The 14,669-nt window shown below is 38.5% G+C and overlaps 1 protein-coding gene across 1 annotated transcript in view; it reads left to right on the forward strand.

The window, feature by feature from the left end:
• The window catches only part of tbck (TBC1 domain containing kinase), a 41,575-nt gene that overhangs the window by 25,188 nt on the left and 1,718 nt on the right, over window positions 1-14,669 (forward strand). Inside the window, exons 24-25 of the mRNA XM_080520676.1 lie at window positions 5,172-5,335; window positions 8,316-8,475. Of these exons, the coding sequence (XP_080376802.1) occupies window positions 5,172-5,335; window positions 8,316-8,475 (324 nt within the window). The remainder of the gene's footprint in view (window positions 1-5,171; window positions 5,336-8,315; window positions 8,476-14,669) is intronic.

Raw genomic sequence — 14,669 nt, forward strand, 5'->3', positions numbered from 1 at the left:
TTTAGTTTTTTTATGATCAGGTATCTCAACATGTTTTACGGGATCAACGCCTATGTTTGTTATAATGTTGTGGCTAAAAGGTTGTGCACCCACTTTACTTTGGAATTCAGTGGTGTCATTCGACCTGAAATAAAATATTGCCCCACTTAAACCTCTGCTCTCTGTGGAAGAAGTGTCTACTCGCTGCCTCATAAGTGGAATCATGGCTTTATTGTTTTTAATGTTTCTGGCTGCGCCCTCTGCTCCTGGCCTGGATGCCTTGTAACATTTTTAATAAACACTTAGGGGGGAAACGGCACTGGTGTGTGCTTGAGAGACTCAGCTGCGGCTCCACCAAGCTGCGCCCATCCCTCCATTTCTGATATTCTTGCTTGTTGATTCGACCCTGAGAACTGTTTCCCTTCTTCTTGCTTCTGCTACAGAGAAGTTGTACAGGTGAGATATTTGTGCATAAAATTGTCAGAAACAGAAAAAAGCTGATCCAACCCGCACAGTTCAGAGTTGATGTGAAGCGCCTGTTGAAGCTGACGTTAAATGAGGCATCTGCTTCTTTTGACATCACAGACAAAGTTTAGTTGACAACACGTGATTTCTCTCAGATCACAACCTCCATTTTGCTCATCTTCTCTTTGTCTCACAGCCAAATTGGCAAATAAAATTTAGCTCTGTTCTTGAAAATATGCTCAAATCTCTGTGACGGTGCTGTTTGCTATGTGAACACCTCAGTACTGATATAAACACACTTTCAGTCAGTCGTTGACTTTCCCATCAAGCTTTCCATTTGTGTTCAATATGTTCAGTGAGGAGTTTGTTTGGGGTTTTTTTTTCTGTTCTGGACAACAAACAGCTTTAGGTAAAATGCATGAAAAGAGACGCATAATACTGCAGAAGGTTTGTGTCTGCTTTTCCAAGACTCTGGTTTCGCCTCCACACTGTCGGACCAGTTAAATGCCAAAGAGTCGGTAAGCACACACTGCTCATCGTGACATTTAAGTCAGCATGCTGTGCTTTATCAGCCCCAACAATTGACAAGCACCATGTTCCGTTCAGTTGTTTTTCAATATATTGCATTTCAATATTTGCACAATATATGTATTTGTGCATACATGCACTATAAAATAAAAATAAAAACAACATGTACTATTGTAAAAAAAATCCTAATTCTATTGAATTTTGAATCAACCATCCCCTGCTAAATCTGATCCCAGCGTCTGCCTATGGGCGACCCTCTTCAGGGCATCAATTCATTACAGCGCCAACACAGAAAGATGGACATTGACACACATCCATACTCCATGGCATTTTAGAGTCGATATATCACAAATATTTTGGGGGGAGTCTGAGGGAGGAGGAAAAACTACACCTGCAGAGGAAGAAAATGCAAACTCTATACAGAAAAGCCCTCAAACTACATAATAATGTTAATATATTGAAATCCTCATTTAAATCATGAAAAATCATATTAACCACATCATCAATAATCACAATGTTTTTCAGCTCAAATCACACTCCTATTTTTTTTCTTTTCATTTTGGGCATTCAAAAATTGCAAAGATGTAAGTGAAGCTGTGGATGTCAAAACTCATGAAGGCTCCTTTTGGCAACAGTAACCACAAACACTTCAAGGAGCAGTAGACCAGATTGTCGAGAACTTTCAGGGGAGAAAAAAATGTCCCATCATTTTTTTCATTTTGAATATAATCTATATCGTCATAAAAATCTAGCTTAAATGGGCTTGGGGGGTAATTTCACTGCTTGTTTATTGGGTTAATGCCAAAGTCATCAATTTCCTTTGTTCAAAGATCATCTTCAGTACATTTATTTGGAAGTTTGGGGTCATTGTCATGCGACGTGGCCCATTCTCTCCTACACCTCATTTGGAAAACCATCAGCATCACACATTCCTCTGTGATATAGTTTGATAAACCTGTGATTAATATTCCTCTCTACATGCTGTGCAGCCTCAGAGGCAGAGAAGTAGCCAGATATCATTGCACTCCCTTCAAAATAATTCACTTTTGGAATGATTCCATTGTTTTTGCTCAACAACAGTCTTGTTCTCTCTTATTTGTGGGTTTTCTCTAAACAGTTCAAATTTTGATTTATTACTCAACAAAATATTTTCCCCTTTTGCTTCAATGAAAATCTTTGAATCTTAGGCGGCTAAATATGTGACGACAAAAAGGTTTGAGCATGCTTTTTTAATGGGAAGTACTGATGAATTAAACAGATGTTATTTCTTCAAACAGAAGTTATCAATATCATAACATTTGGCCTTTGTTTGTCTGATTAGTCTGAACAGGTAGATCTTTTTGAGCTGTGCAGGTGTGTTCAGTCACACCCTTTAATTGCACTCAAGCTGAACTTGGTGACTTATGCTTTCCCTTTGTAGAACGATCTGTTGTTTTTTATTGGAGATGATATCAATAGTAACTTTACTTTTACATCTGATGGAGAGCAGTTTGTACACTTCAAGGCTTATAAGCCGGCTAGGGCTAGATTTGGAGTGAACAAAGTAAACTTTTTCATGTTTTCACTGCTGCTGCAAGCTGTAGTTTTGTTGTTATAGTCCTTTATGTTGCTGTATGTCATGGTGAAGTTGGTCAACTATGGCTGATTTAATTACAGAGCATGCAAAATGTGAAAATCAATATATATGTAAAGTACAACATCAGGGGAAAAAGCAACATTTTCAATGAGAAATATCTAATTATTGAGCGTGGCTGTGTTTTTGAGCCTCATTGACTATATTTATAGAGCCTCATTTACTTAAGTTCTTCATGCGGCAAGAACGGCAAATATCTTGGCGACCTTGTGAAACGCATATCTAAATGGAGCATTCATTATGGAATAGTTTCTATGTTTTTTTAAATAGGTAATTAGAAATCAGTTTAAGAAAATCATCGAAGCACTTTCTTCAAAATTTTTGTTCAACAAGTTCAACATCACAATTTTAAACGAGAGAAGGTTTACCCTTATTTATTACATAGTCTCCTAATAATGTGCATGTATTGCAAGGATGGCAATTCATTTAGATTCGCTTTATTGAGTAGGTTCTGCAGGGTTTTTTTGTTAAATTTTATGTAGGTTGTCATCAGTTAAATGTGATTGCATGGCGATATCATGGATTTGTACAAAGGATTGTAGCTTTGCTGCTGTTCTCTTTTTTTTCCATGAAACAAAAAGACTATCAAGTGCTCAGTTGATGATTCAGGAGAGCAGAAAAAGGTCATATGTTTAAACAGTGCACACTTCCCTAACGCACTTCCCTTCCACTTCACTTTTTGCAACATGACTAAGCTGCAACTCAAACACACCGTATGACTCTCAGGAATTATAATGGACAATTTCCTTGAATCGCACCATGAAGCAGATTCTTAAAAAAATCTCACATAAGTATTTGTTATGAAGGACGAAATAGTTCAAAACAGGAAGTATTACTAATTTTGCCTGTCGAGTTTTACAGTTGTACGAGTGTTTCAGGAAGGGAATGGATTGATTCACCCTCATTATACACTTATAGGCTTTTTGCATGCGTCTTACTGATGATTTGAAAGAAAAACACTAAAAACCAGCAAAAGAATCATATTCCGAATGTGTTGAATCATGATTTGCACAGGTTAAAATAGAAGTTTGACAATTCTTTCTTACTTGCTGCTCAGAATACATAAAACTCATGTCCATGTGGTTTGTTGAATATTATGTGAACTGTGTTATACAATATACAACTCTTTCTTTCTTGCAATACGGAAAGCATTTACAATTTATTATAAATCGAAATGCTGTCAGTAAGGTAACTCATAAGAATAACCTGTCAGAAAGAGCTAATTGCATTGTATTAAATTAAAAAAATTGTAGTAATGAATATTGTTGCTGTTGACATTTTGCCAGAAAAAATGTAAATAGAAAAAGAAAAAAGGTGTCTATATTCAATACTTTGGCAAAAGTACCTTATTGATGTCTACGTTTGTGTTCAGTATGTGTCTTATTGTTTAGGCATGGGAAATGTAAAATAGCACCACAATAAGCTGTAACGTAATACAGCCTTGTGAAAAAATTAGGACACCCCATTAAATATTCAGTTTTTTTTCATCCAAAAATGTCTTTTAAATCTCTTTTCCGGTACAATTTTCTTCCATTTTAATTACATATTTATATTACTAGAATTTTTCAGTATTGCTTACATTTCTATTAAACATCCATATGTTGAGATATGCTAATTTAATAGTGTGTTCTAATGATTTCACTTGCATGTATATGTCTTTTATTGTGGTTTTGCTACAGATGCTCAGGTTCACATGTAAATACTACATTTCTTTTTCAAGACAAAATTAATATTTGTAACTGACTAACAGGGGCCTGGCCTACAAACTGAGGTCTTCACTGTTGGGCAGGTTGAAGCATTTCAGCTGGCCAATAGAGTCAGTGGCTCAGACGTTGTATTTCATGGGTGGCAGCACTTTGGCATTTAACCTACTGGTCATGCTTTGTTCTGTAAATGGCTTTCATGCAGTGTGCAGGAGTTCATAGATATTGCCATGAGCATTTCTCTGCCATTCAATGTGCGTACTAATGAATGGACCTACTGGGCTGCTAAGCAACGGTCATTATCTCTATGGTGTGAAAGGACTGCTAGTGTCCTTTGTTTTTCCTTCTTCTCAATTTTTAACTTAAAAATGATTTCATGGCTTCTGAATGTCATAGCAGTATAACACTTGGTCACCATTGCAGAGCAGAGTTCAGTACCCTGAAGCCATGCCTCTGGCAGGCTGCTTTAATGAGACAATTTGGCAGTTCAGGTACAAACTGGCAAAATATCCGGCTCCGGCTGCTGGTCGTCGGTGGCTGTCGCTGTGTAGTAATACAGTTTTTATAGCAACGCATAATCGAATTCTCGTTTTGGGTGTGTGGGATGAGCCCTTTTTAAAGGATGGCGTAAAAAATATTAATACAGAGGGGATTTCATTAGTGTGGAAGCCATTCAGATGGATGTCCAGGTTTCCTGGTTTTAAAACAACCATAAATTCCAGACACTGTTCTTTTTGTCCCTCTTGTGTCTTTTTTATGATTATCCTGATTCATTATTCAAATTAAATGCAGAAATTCTGTCACCGTATGTACCTCTATTCTCTCCCTCTTTATCTGATCTCCTGTGACTTCTTCTCTTGTAGTCTCGGGAGCCTCTGGCGCTGTGTGACCTGAAAGCAGAAGTATCTCCCAGGATCTCAGCTGAGGACTTAATCGACCTTTGTGAACTGTCACTGAGCGGGCCAACCAAAAGGAACAAATCTGGAAAGCCAAAAATTGTTGCTGTGGATATCCGCAGTGTCGAAGAGTATCCTTTCTGTGTAGCCATGGAAAAATTCTGAATGTCACGCATGGTCTTTCAACATTCCCCTCACATGTAAACACCACACTCAGCTTTTCCTTTCTTTCCTGCTGATGCAAATCAAAACATGGCGTGCACAAACTGGTGCTTGTTACAACAGCTTTCCACTTTTGTAAACCATAATACAACAAATGTTCAGCAATAATTTAATTTGACAAAATGGAGCAGCTTCTCCAGTAACACATAACGCTGTTTTCCAGGGTTTGCAAAAGAGAGAACCTGCTGCAACCTGATGCTTTCCTCTGCTTAAGATTTTTTTTTTTTAACATCACCCTTTCATGCTTCAAAGGACAGCTGCCATGAAAACGGGTGTGATGCAACACGTGTTAAATGAAAGTCTCTCTTGGAAGTTGTTAATGGCATTGCATTTGAGTCTAAGTGGTAAGATTTGTAAAATAAAATACTGTAAATGAATAAATAAATGCTTAGTGATGCAATCAGACCAAATTTACAGAAATAATGTTAACGTATACAACTGTAAAGACAAATGCTTGAATGGCTCATGAGTTAACGCCTGCCTTCAAACTTTGAATAGTATAGTATAGTAGTGATAATGCACATCCAACCTATTCGTCTATCATACATCTCAGCTTGATGGACACTTAAGAATACTGAACGTGTATACAGAAGTATCAGAGGTACATTAGAGTCTCATCATAAGTGATAACATACTGCATTTTCATCCTATAACCACACCCTGTATGTGTTCGGTAAGTATGTACACAAAACTACCGCTTATAATGATTTTCATCATATTCAAATTGACGGACATGGTCTTCCTGTCAGCTGTGTAACTCTGGGGTGCGCTGGCTGTGCCTGTTGGAGTTGGGTGTGTGTGTATCTGTTTTCCTACACATTTTTTGTTTGTTTTGTTTTGCCACGGCACCCTGTTGCTCCTTCTTTGGCTGGAGGCTGCTTTCTTCTGCCGGTTCCTCGATGGGTCAGGTTTGTGGCGGTCTCGGGGGGCACGTGGTTGTCGGGTCCCCGTGCTCTGGGGACTTGTTGGGAGTCTGTGATGGTTTGTATGAGAACCCACTTGCCTCCTGGAGCAGAACGGTGCCTTATTGCCTTATCCACCTGCACAGGCGCACACACAACACACACACAGTGATATCGTTTTTGGTGTTGTTGTCACCATTATGCACATCCCGTCTTTTCCTTTCCACGGCGGCCTCGGCAGTAATTCTATGAAAAACCATGGAACAAAAGTAGAAACTGATCTCTCCCTTGTTTACATGAAATGAATTCAATTCTTTCTTTTTAACTAACTAATGTAACATCGCTGGTCTGCATCAGCTCTTGTTCAGGTTTTTTTTTTTGTTCCACACAGAAACAAGATGTGTACACAATTTTACTCGTGCAAGAAGCTTTGACCGTGCTACTGATGCTTTTCAAGGTTTTTAAGATTGAGCTGAAGCCACGGAGACTAAAAGAGCATGCATTCCATCAAAAGAAAGTACGGGAAGATTCACAAGGGATGAGCTGCTCCAATTATGCGGTGCCAGATTCCGCTTCATTCAGATAGTCCAACCAGCCAGGCCTCCTCACCAAATCCTGCAGGCTGAGAGATGAGTGCATAAAGCAGTGAAGATTAGCCTGGGAAGCAGACCAAAGTGCCACCGTCTAGCATTTTTGCAGTGCCACGATATCTTTTTTTAGTTGTCTATTTAATAATTAGTTTGTTCCAATATCCATTCATTACAATCATTTAATCTTCCTATTAGTACAACAGTAACTGTACTGATGTAAGAGACAAATGTGGTAAATCCAGCTTTCCAGTATAAAGTTTTTAGTTGATCTTAATACGACAATGCCCAAAGGGAAAACGCTGCATTATAATCCCTGGTGCAATATACTGTATGTATACTTGAACCTGAAAGTGTTTCTTTTTTTCTGGTTTATCTTCTTAAACTGTGCCTCATTAAAAGGCTCACATTTTTGCAGGACCACAATATAAACCATGGCTTTGATATGTGTACAGACACTGCGATTTCATAATATGTGTTTCCCTTAGATCCCCATTGGTTCCTTCGATGAAGCACTTACATTGCTTGTTGCAACCAATAGTATATTTAGTACTCTTTTCATAGCTCTGCATAAAATTACAGCATTACATAAAGATGTTGATTTTGCTTTTGCAGAATCTCATATAATAGCCCAGAAAACCTTGAATTAAAAAATTCAAAGCTTCCGAAAAGAGAGAGCCTCAAACCTTCAGCTCATCAGTAGAATGGAGATTGTCTAAGAGGTTAAAGATCCATTAATCAGGGAGGATTAGTGGATAGAATAAAGATTCCGAAATAGCAGCTCCTGCAGCCAAATTCCTGCTCTCAAGCCTCCTGATAGACAGAGCCTCCTCAGGCCGGCCCACATTGACAAAAGGGATTTGACCACTTTCACAGGATTTGCCAACCCTTGTTCACCTTTATTGTGATCTTAAGCAAAGCTGTGTTGTGGGTGTCTGCAGTCACAAAAAGTGGATTAAATTAAGACCTCCATGAAGTAAATCAGTGCAATCTAGATTTAGCCATCTCGGGCACCTCTTCATTGCACTTTTCATGAAAAAACAGCATGCTTGTGTTTGTACAGTGTCAAAGCTAAATGTACCACAGCAGGATTTGTCAGCTCCGAGATTATATGCCACATTACATAACATACTGACTGCCTATGTGCCTGTAGGAACTGGTATGGGCTGGTGAACATTGCAATTTGCAGCGCTATTGTATCCACTCAATAGGACATTGTCCTTTCCTGAGAAGTTATTTCCCCTTTATATAGCACCTTGGATTTGTTCACTGTCTTTATGTCAAATCCCTCACTAAGCTCCTGCTACTTTTCTTTCTCCTTTGTTTGTTTATTTTCTTTCATGCCATCTCTGATAAAGAAAAAAAAAAAAAACTATGTTCCTTCACCGTACCGTCCACAGCTACAGCAGGGGCCACATTTCTGGCAGCATCAACATTGCCTTCAGCACGGCCTTCAACCCTGATGGTGAGCTTGTGCAGTGTCCCGCAACAGGAGTCCTCCAGAACTACAAAGGACGCGTCATCGTGGTCATCAGCCACGCCATGAAGAGTGCCGCCTTGGTGAGCAAGCAGTTGAGCCTCTCTCTGTGTGCGGCATGTCAGCACAAACACTCTACACTGGAGAAAAATGTAAACACGCACTATTTCAGAGAAATCACGTTGAGGCTTGTAAACGTTCCTTTTTTTGCCCAAGCTTTAATTATGTTCAGCCAACTCTACGTCTGTGTTATTATTTCTGCTCAGTCAAATATCTTTGAATGTCGTTCAAACTTTTATTGTACAGCAACTGTCATGCAAGTAAATACAATCTAAAGTGCCTAACAGACAAGGCAAAACGGGTATGGACAAGATCTTTAAAAGCAGACCGGTAATACAGTGATGCAATGCTGAATGAAAAATCTCTTCAAGACTACGAATAAATGGATAAGATGGCAAAATGATAAAGTCAATGCAAAACTGGTGTTGGGCTCCTGAAAAACTGAATTTGAAACATAAATGTAAAATAAATAGGACAAAATATAATACACAAAAGTCATTTAGGGGAAGAAGATAATAAAAAAAGTTAATTTAAATAAATGTCCAATTTTACAAAAAATAACTATGATTTTATCCGCAAAGTGTCAGAATTTGCAGTAGTTAAAGACAGATTTGATGGCTATTTGTTGATCATTAAAGTGTGTTGACCCTTCTGTAACCATTATCTTAATAATAAAAAAGTGAAGCTAAGGTTATCCAGACTGATTCTACACAGTCGTGACGAGGTGAAAATACACACAATACCATTGGAAAGCCAAATCATGCCACTTTTAAAATGGTCTCACATTCATAAGGAACATTTGTGGGCTGAGCCGTACAGGTGATAATGAACTGTGTGAATGTGGTTTTCACTTCAGGGTTTTTTTTAACTGTTGCAGCAGTGCCTTACATTATTAGCCACATTCATTAATTCACACACAAATTCAAATAGCTGTAATAAAAAGGCACACAACGACCCATTGGGATCAATTTGGGTTTCACTGACTTGCTCAACAACACTTCAGGAGGAAATGGAAATGCGGTCTTTGTGTCTGACTGGCACCTTTGAGACTGCATTCTGCTCCAACAATTTGCTTGCTGCGTTTGATTGATCCGCATAGGGCCCATGTAAAAGAGCAGCCTGAAGCTGCTGAACATGAGGAGAAATATTATGTTTAGCAATGAGTCCAGATTTTGAAAACAACGCATGTGTCATTCGGTCAAAGTGTGGAAAAGCTGGTGAAAACACTTTGCTGACTGCTTCACAGATATAGTCACTCTTTGGTGAGACAATCCCTCAAACTGGAAAAAACAACACTTGTCATCATTGGAGGCAGTCGTAAAGAAAAAGAAGAAGAAAGGTTAAGATGAGATTCTACAAATACGAGTTCCAAGCGCATACCTCCACCTTCTGGGATCAAGCTTCCTACTCGGCAGCGTTGACCTGCCAGCAGTCTTGACCTCGACCCCATTGAACACTTATGGGATCAACTGGGATGTGCCGCTGGTGGCGAAGTGACCAACACAACCACTTTGGCTGAATCATCAGGCATGATGATTAAAGAATGTGACGCCATCCCACAGCTGAGGGTTCTTCCACATTGTGCTTGTGTTTAGTAAATTAACACATAGACCTCCTTCATTCAGTCCAACAAACACCACAGAAGAGCAAAGAAAAAAAACAAAAGCTGTTTGGCATTATCAGATAAAGTTTGTGAAATCTTTCCTGGACATGACACTCCGACACATCCCACAAATGAATAGCCATTACAAATGTCACATAATGTATTAATGGAAAATATTTGATTCATCAACACCTCAGTCATCCTCCAAATGGATCAATAATTGAATCTTCATTCTTCGCGTATTGATCGCCATAGGTGTCATTTTTCTTTTCCCTGAAATTACGCAAATGTGAACTGTGCCTACCATTTGTGTGACTAGAAAACACACTGCATTCAGAAACCATTGTCACAAAAAATGGATATATATTATTTAGCTCACACAAATCTCAGCACTTTTTATATGAAGTGTATTTGTTCTCAAACCAATATAATTTTAAGAAATCAGAAATGTTCTTTTTTTTACTTGCAACTTCCAAGCTGACTTGGCTATATCTTGGGTTTTGCTGCCAGATTTTGATGAAAGAGCCACCACATTTCACTCAATTTTCAAACTCGTCCAAGTGACAAGTAAAGTGTGAGGTCTTGTATCACCAAGATGGAGGTGGATGGAAGGAGTTCCTCCTGTATGAGGCTTTCCTTCTCCAACCTATCTAAGTGCAGTGATTCGCTGTTATGTGTCACTGACATTCATTTAAGAACGTAATAAGTAGAGTGCTCTCTGTGTCCCAGCCCTCTTTGGCATCACCTTGTACATCCGACAGCGTGTAGTTATGCCCACGTCGCTTCCATATTTCGAAAGAAATATTTTTCTTGAGCGTCAGTTCCATCCAGGAGCTCATAACAACGTCTCCAGCTTCCACTTATTGTCAGCTATCGTCTGCTCTACAACCCAATTTTGGGTGAACAATTTTATGAAAATGTTAGATTTTTTTGTGGAACATCGACAGTATATCAGATATTTGCTGTCAAACATTTTCCCATTTCCTGAAAAATATTGGCTTGTTTAGAATTTTACCCAGTTTAACATGTAAACAAATATATCAGTAAATTTGGAGATAGTTTGGTTTGAGGACTGCATAAATGTACGGTAATTATTGGTCTGTTGATCAGTCCTTTTATATAAATGTACATTTCAGGATTTCTCTGATTTGTTCATAAATAAATTCACATTGACAGCGGAGACGTTATGTTTTCCTCTTAGTGTCAAACACAGGAAAGTCATCTCTGAGGTGCTACAGCCAGTATTTTTATGATTTAAAACATAGAAACTATAAAAAGAACACTTGTTGAAGCAGGTTCACGAACAGTAATGGATGAAAGGTTCTACACCATTTCAAAATGTCTTCATTAAAGTGGAAATGCCAGCTAATTAGTCAGATTTCTTTGGTTCAAATTTTAATGATTATATGTGTATGGTCTGAACATGATCCACAGATCAACATCTCCCTCAGGAGGAAGTTAGTGAGACATTCTATTTAATCTAATATGAAATATAAAATCTCAAAATGAAAATGAATGTGTGATTTCAAATGTGCTCGTCTTTATGCAGAGGATGGGGGTTTTTTTTGTTTGGTTTTGCTCAAAACTCTGTGGTGTAAAATTGAAAACATTATATGACGAACCTTCATAGATATTCCTATATCTAAAAACCTTGTATTGCATGGGGCTGCTTCACTGTCATTTTAATGGTTAACTCACAGAGGTATTTGTAACTGGGCAAACCTTGAGTAGGTTTCACTCCGGTCTTTCCTGCTGTGACATGTCAACATGCCTGCTGTGAAAAGGTTGTTTTCCCGCTGCTTTGCACACCAACAAATCCGGACAAATAAGAGGAATGTTATTGTAACCATGGAACAAACTGAAGGACGTTGGGTGTATTTTAGTTTTCTTGACGTTTCATGGAAAAGCAACATTTCTTTGGCGTCTCAGGTGTACGTCATTTAAGGGCAATGTGCAATTGGCAGTGTGAGTCAATGTATTCTACAGCGCTTCTCTTAATCAGCCACCAGTTCACTAGATCTCCATGGTTTGTTAAAAATCAGCCCCATTCCTATGAAAGCCTTTCATTTCCGTGAGATTTACCTCTATTGCACACCAGTATAAAAACATCTAACAAGTCAGAAACTGTCCAAGTTGATGTAGATTAAATTCAATTGTTACATTGGTATTTTCTTTCTAGTTTTGACTAGCTTGACCCCGTCTCACCCTGTGTGTTCCTTTCCAAAGACACTGAGCCCCAAAGTCACTTCCAGAGAATATCTTTGAGCGCCTTACATCTCATCATAATTGTTGTGTGAATGTGTGCACAAATGAGTGAATGGGAAGTGCTCATGTAAAAGCCCTTTAAGTGAGTAGGTAAGCTCCTTCTACAGTCCTTTTGAGTCAGTCAGTGCATAACTCTTTATTGTTTCAGTGATTTATCTTTTTTTCAGTTTGTATTAATTTGTTTATTCATGTTGATTTGAGGATTCAGAGTCAGGAGGGTGATAACGATTTTAAAAGATGAACGAGACATGGGGAAAATGGTGGCCTGCTGGCCACAAGTGTCTCCCTTGACAGTTTTTCTCGCTCTCGACTCAGTTTTCAAAAATCTCCAAATCATACAGTTTATAGATTATTAGGAAGGACGATCGTTCCAACCATATTTAAACCAGAACTAAATTTGCATTTGCTTTGTGAATATTATGTTATCGGCTTTATTCAAAACTTTAAAAAAAGCCCATATGTATGCTTTGAATGTTTAATTGGATAAACTACAGAGGTATACATTTTGTTTTTCCCCACCTATAAGTGGCCATTATTCTCATGTTTCTGCTGGTGGCTGTGCTCTGCCACAACTTGTTCCCCCCTGGCTGAAAGGGTAAAACATTTGTGACCAACCCCTGATGATATATGATATGAAACCTAATAGCTGGCAACACTAAGCCCAAAATCCAGCTGAGATTTGAAAAGAATCGCATATCGTAGTGTTTATGTTAGTACTCAATAGATTAGCACAATGTCTAACATTGTGTCAAAACATCAGCCTGTAAGCATTGTTATTGTGGGCCTTGGCACCGTCTCACTGAGCTGTGGTCATGGACTGTCCATCGTTTCTCCGCAGAAAACACTAATCCCCATCAGCTCACAGCAGCCTGAACAAAATCCCCTTTACAATAATCAAAATCTGGACTAAAGCTGAAAGTAAAAATCCCAGAACAGCCGTCGTTCTTGACTTGCCTGAGGAAATAGCACTTCTGTTTTAGTTTTGAGACCGATGTCTTGGTTCCGGGCTGGTGGTACATTATAAGGAGAATATCCAACCTTTTCCATGTTTATACTGGAATGTTAGGTGATGCTGAGATTGTACTTTACAGAAATAGACATAGCTTTGCTCTTTTCAGACCAGAAAACTATTGATCATTATATATTTCCCTTTTGTGCTGTTTTTTGGAATAAATTACTCAAACCTGCATTAAAGCACTCAACAGGGTCCTTGCTTCAGGCAATAACCCAATTGGAAAAAGAAAGAAAGAAAGAAAAAACATCTTCTTCTTTCCATATGTTAGAAAATAGAAAGTGAAAGAAGAAAAGAAGATGACCCTGCATTTTTTAATTAGCACCAATGAGGGGGAAAACAGTTTGAAATGACTGCAGAGCTGAGATCGAGCTGTTTTTGAACTATATAGAGTTCAGTACTTTTCACACAGAAACATTAGTCCTTTGTGTTCTCATCATTTTTATCAAATACTGACAGGGGGTCAACCGATCATCATCATTATTACACAGATAAAGGGTAAAGTGAGCATTGGCAATACTTAAAATTCCATTAATCACATTTTCCACCTACCAAGTGGAATTTTTCTCAGGACTTTTAATACATTGATTAATTCACTGACCAGCCACATACATTGAAGTCTACATCAGAGACTTATGATAAACTTAAGGAATTTATACAACCTTTCAGTCATGTCTGCTGTAAAATTAAATGTCAATAAAGGGACTCAATTGTGCTTAAATGTCACTTACGTCTCTGTGCACTACACCATTATCATTAACTTTGGGGCTAAGATATGAGTCCATTCACGGTGCAATCAGGCTTTACCTTTAAAGACCTTTAACATTTCAACTCCACTGACATTCAGACATAAGCCTGGTTTTTCATGTGTGTTTATGTGTGTGCGTGAACTCTTTGGCTGATGTAATCTGAAAAAGTTCAACTTGCCTGCCAAGCATAGACCTGGATATGTGACCAACTATGCAGGCTGACAAAATCCCACAGTCTTTGGTGTTTTGTGCTGACACAAATGAGTCTTCCAGTTCATCTGTGCATGCCTGCACACAAGTCAATACATGCCACCGTAGGAAATTGCTGGTTTTCACTACAACTTCGTTGTCATTTTGCTGGAAGACTTGCTAAAGCAACCTTGATACTCGGCTCAGGGTGAAGTAAATTGGATGTCACAGGCAGATCGCCACACTCATTAGCTGATTACAGACGTGGCGGGAAGAAATATGCCGCCAAGCAATCTGCACCTGAGGCAAAAGTGAGGAATCCACTTTTGATAATTGTAGATGTGAGCTGAGATTGTTGACATATATCTAAATCTTTTAAATTCTTGTTTTGAGTTAAGA

This window comes from Blennius ocellaris (assembly GCF_963422515.1).
Source record: "Blennius ocellaris genome assembly, chromosome: 3".
In the NCBI taxonomy this organism is placed as follows: domain Eukaryota; kingdom Metazoa; phylum Chordata; class Actinopteri; order Blenniiformes; family Blenniidae; genus Blennius; species Blennius ocellaris.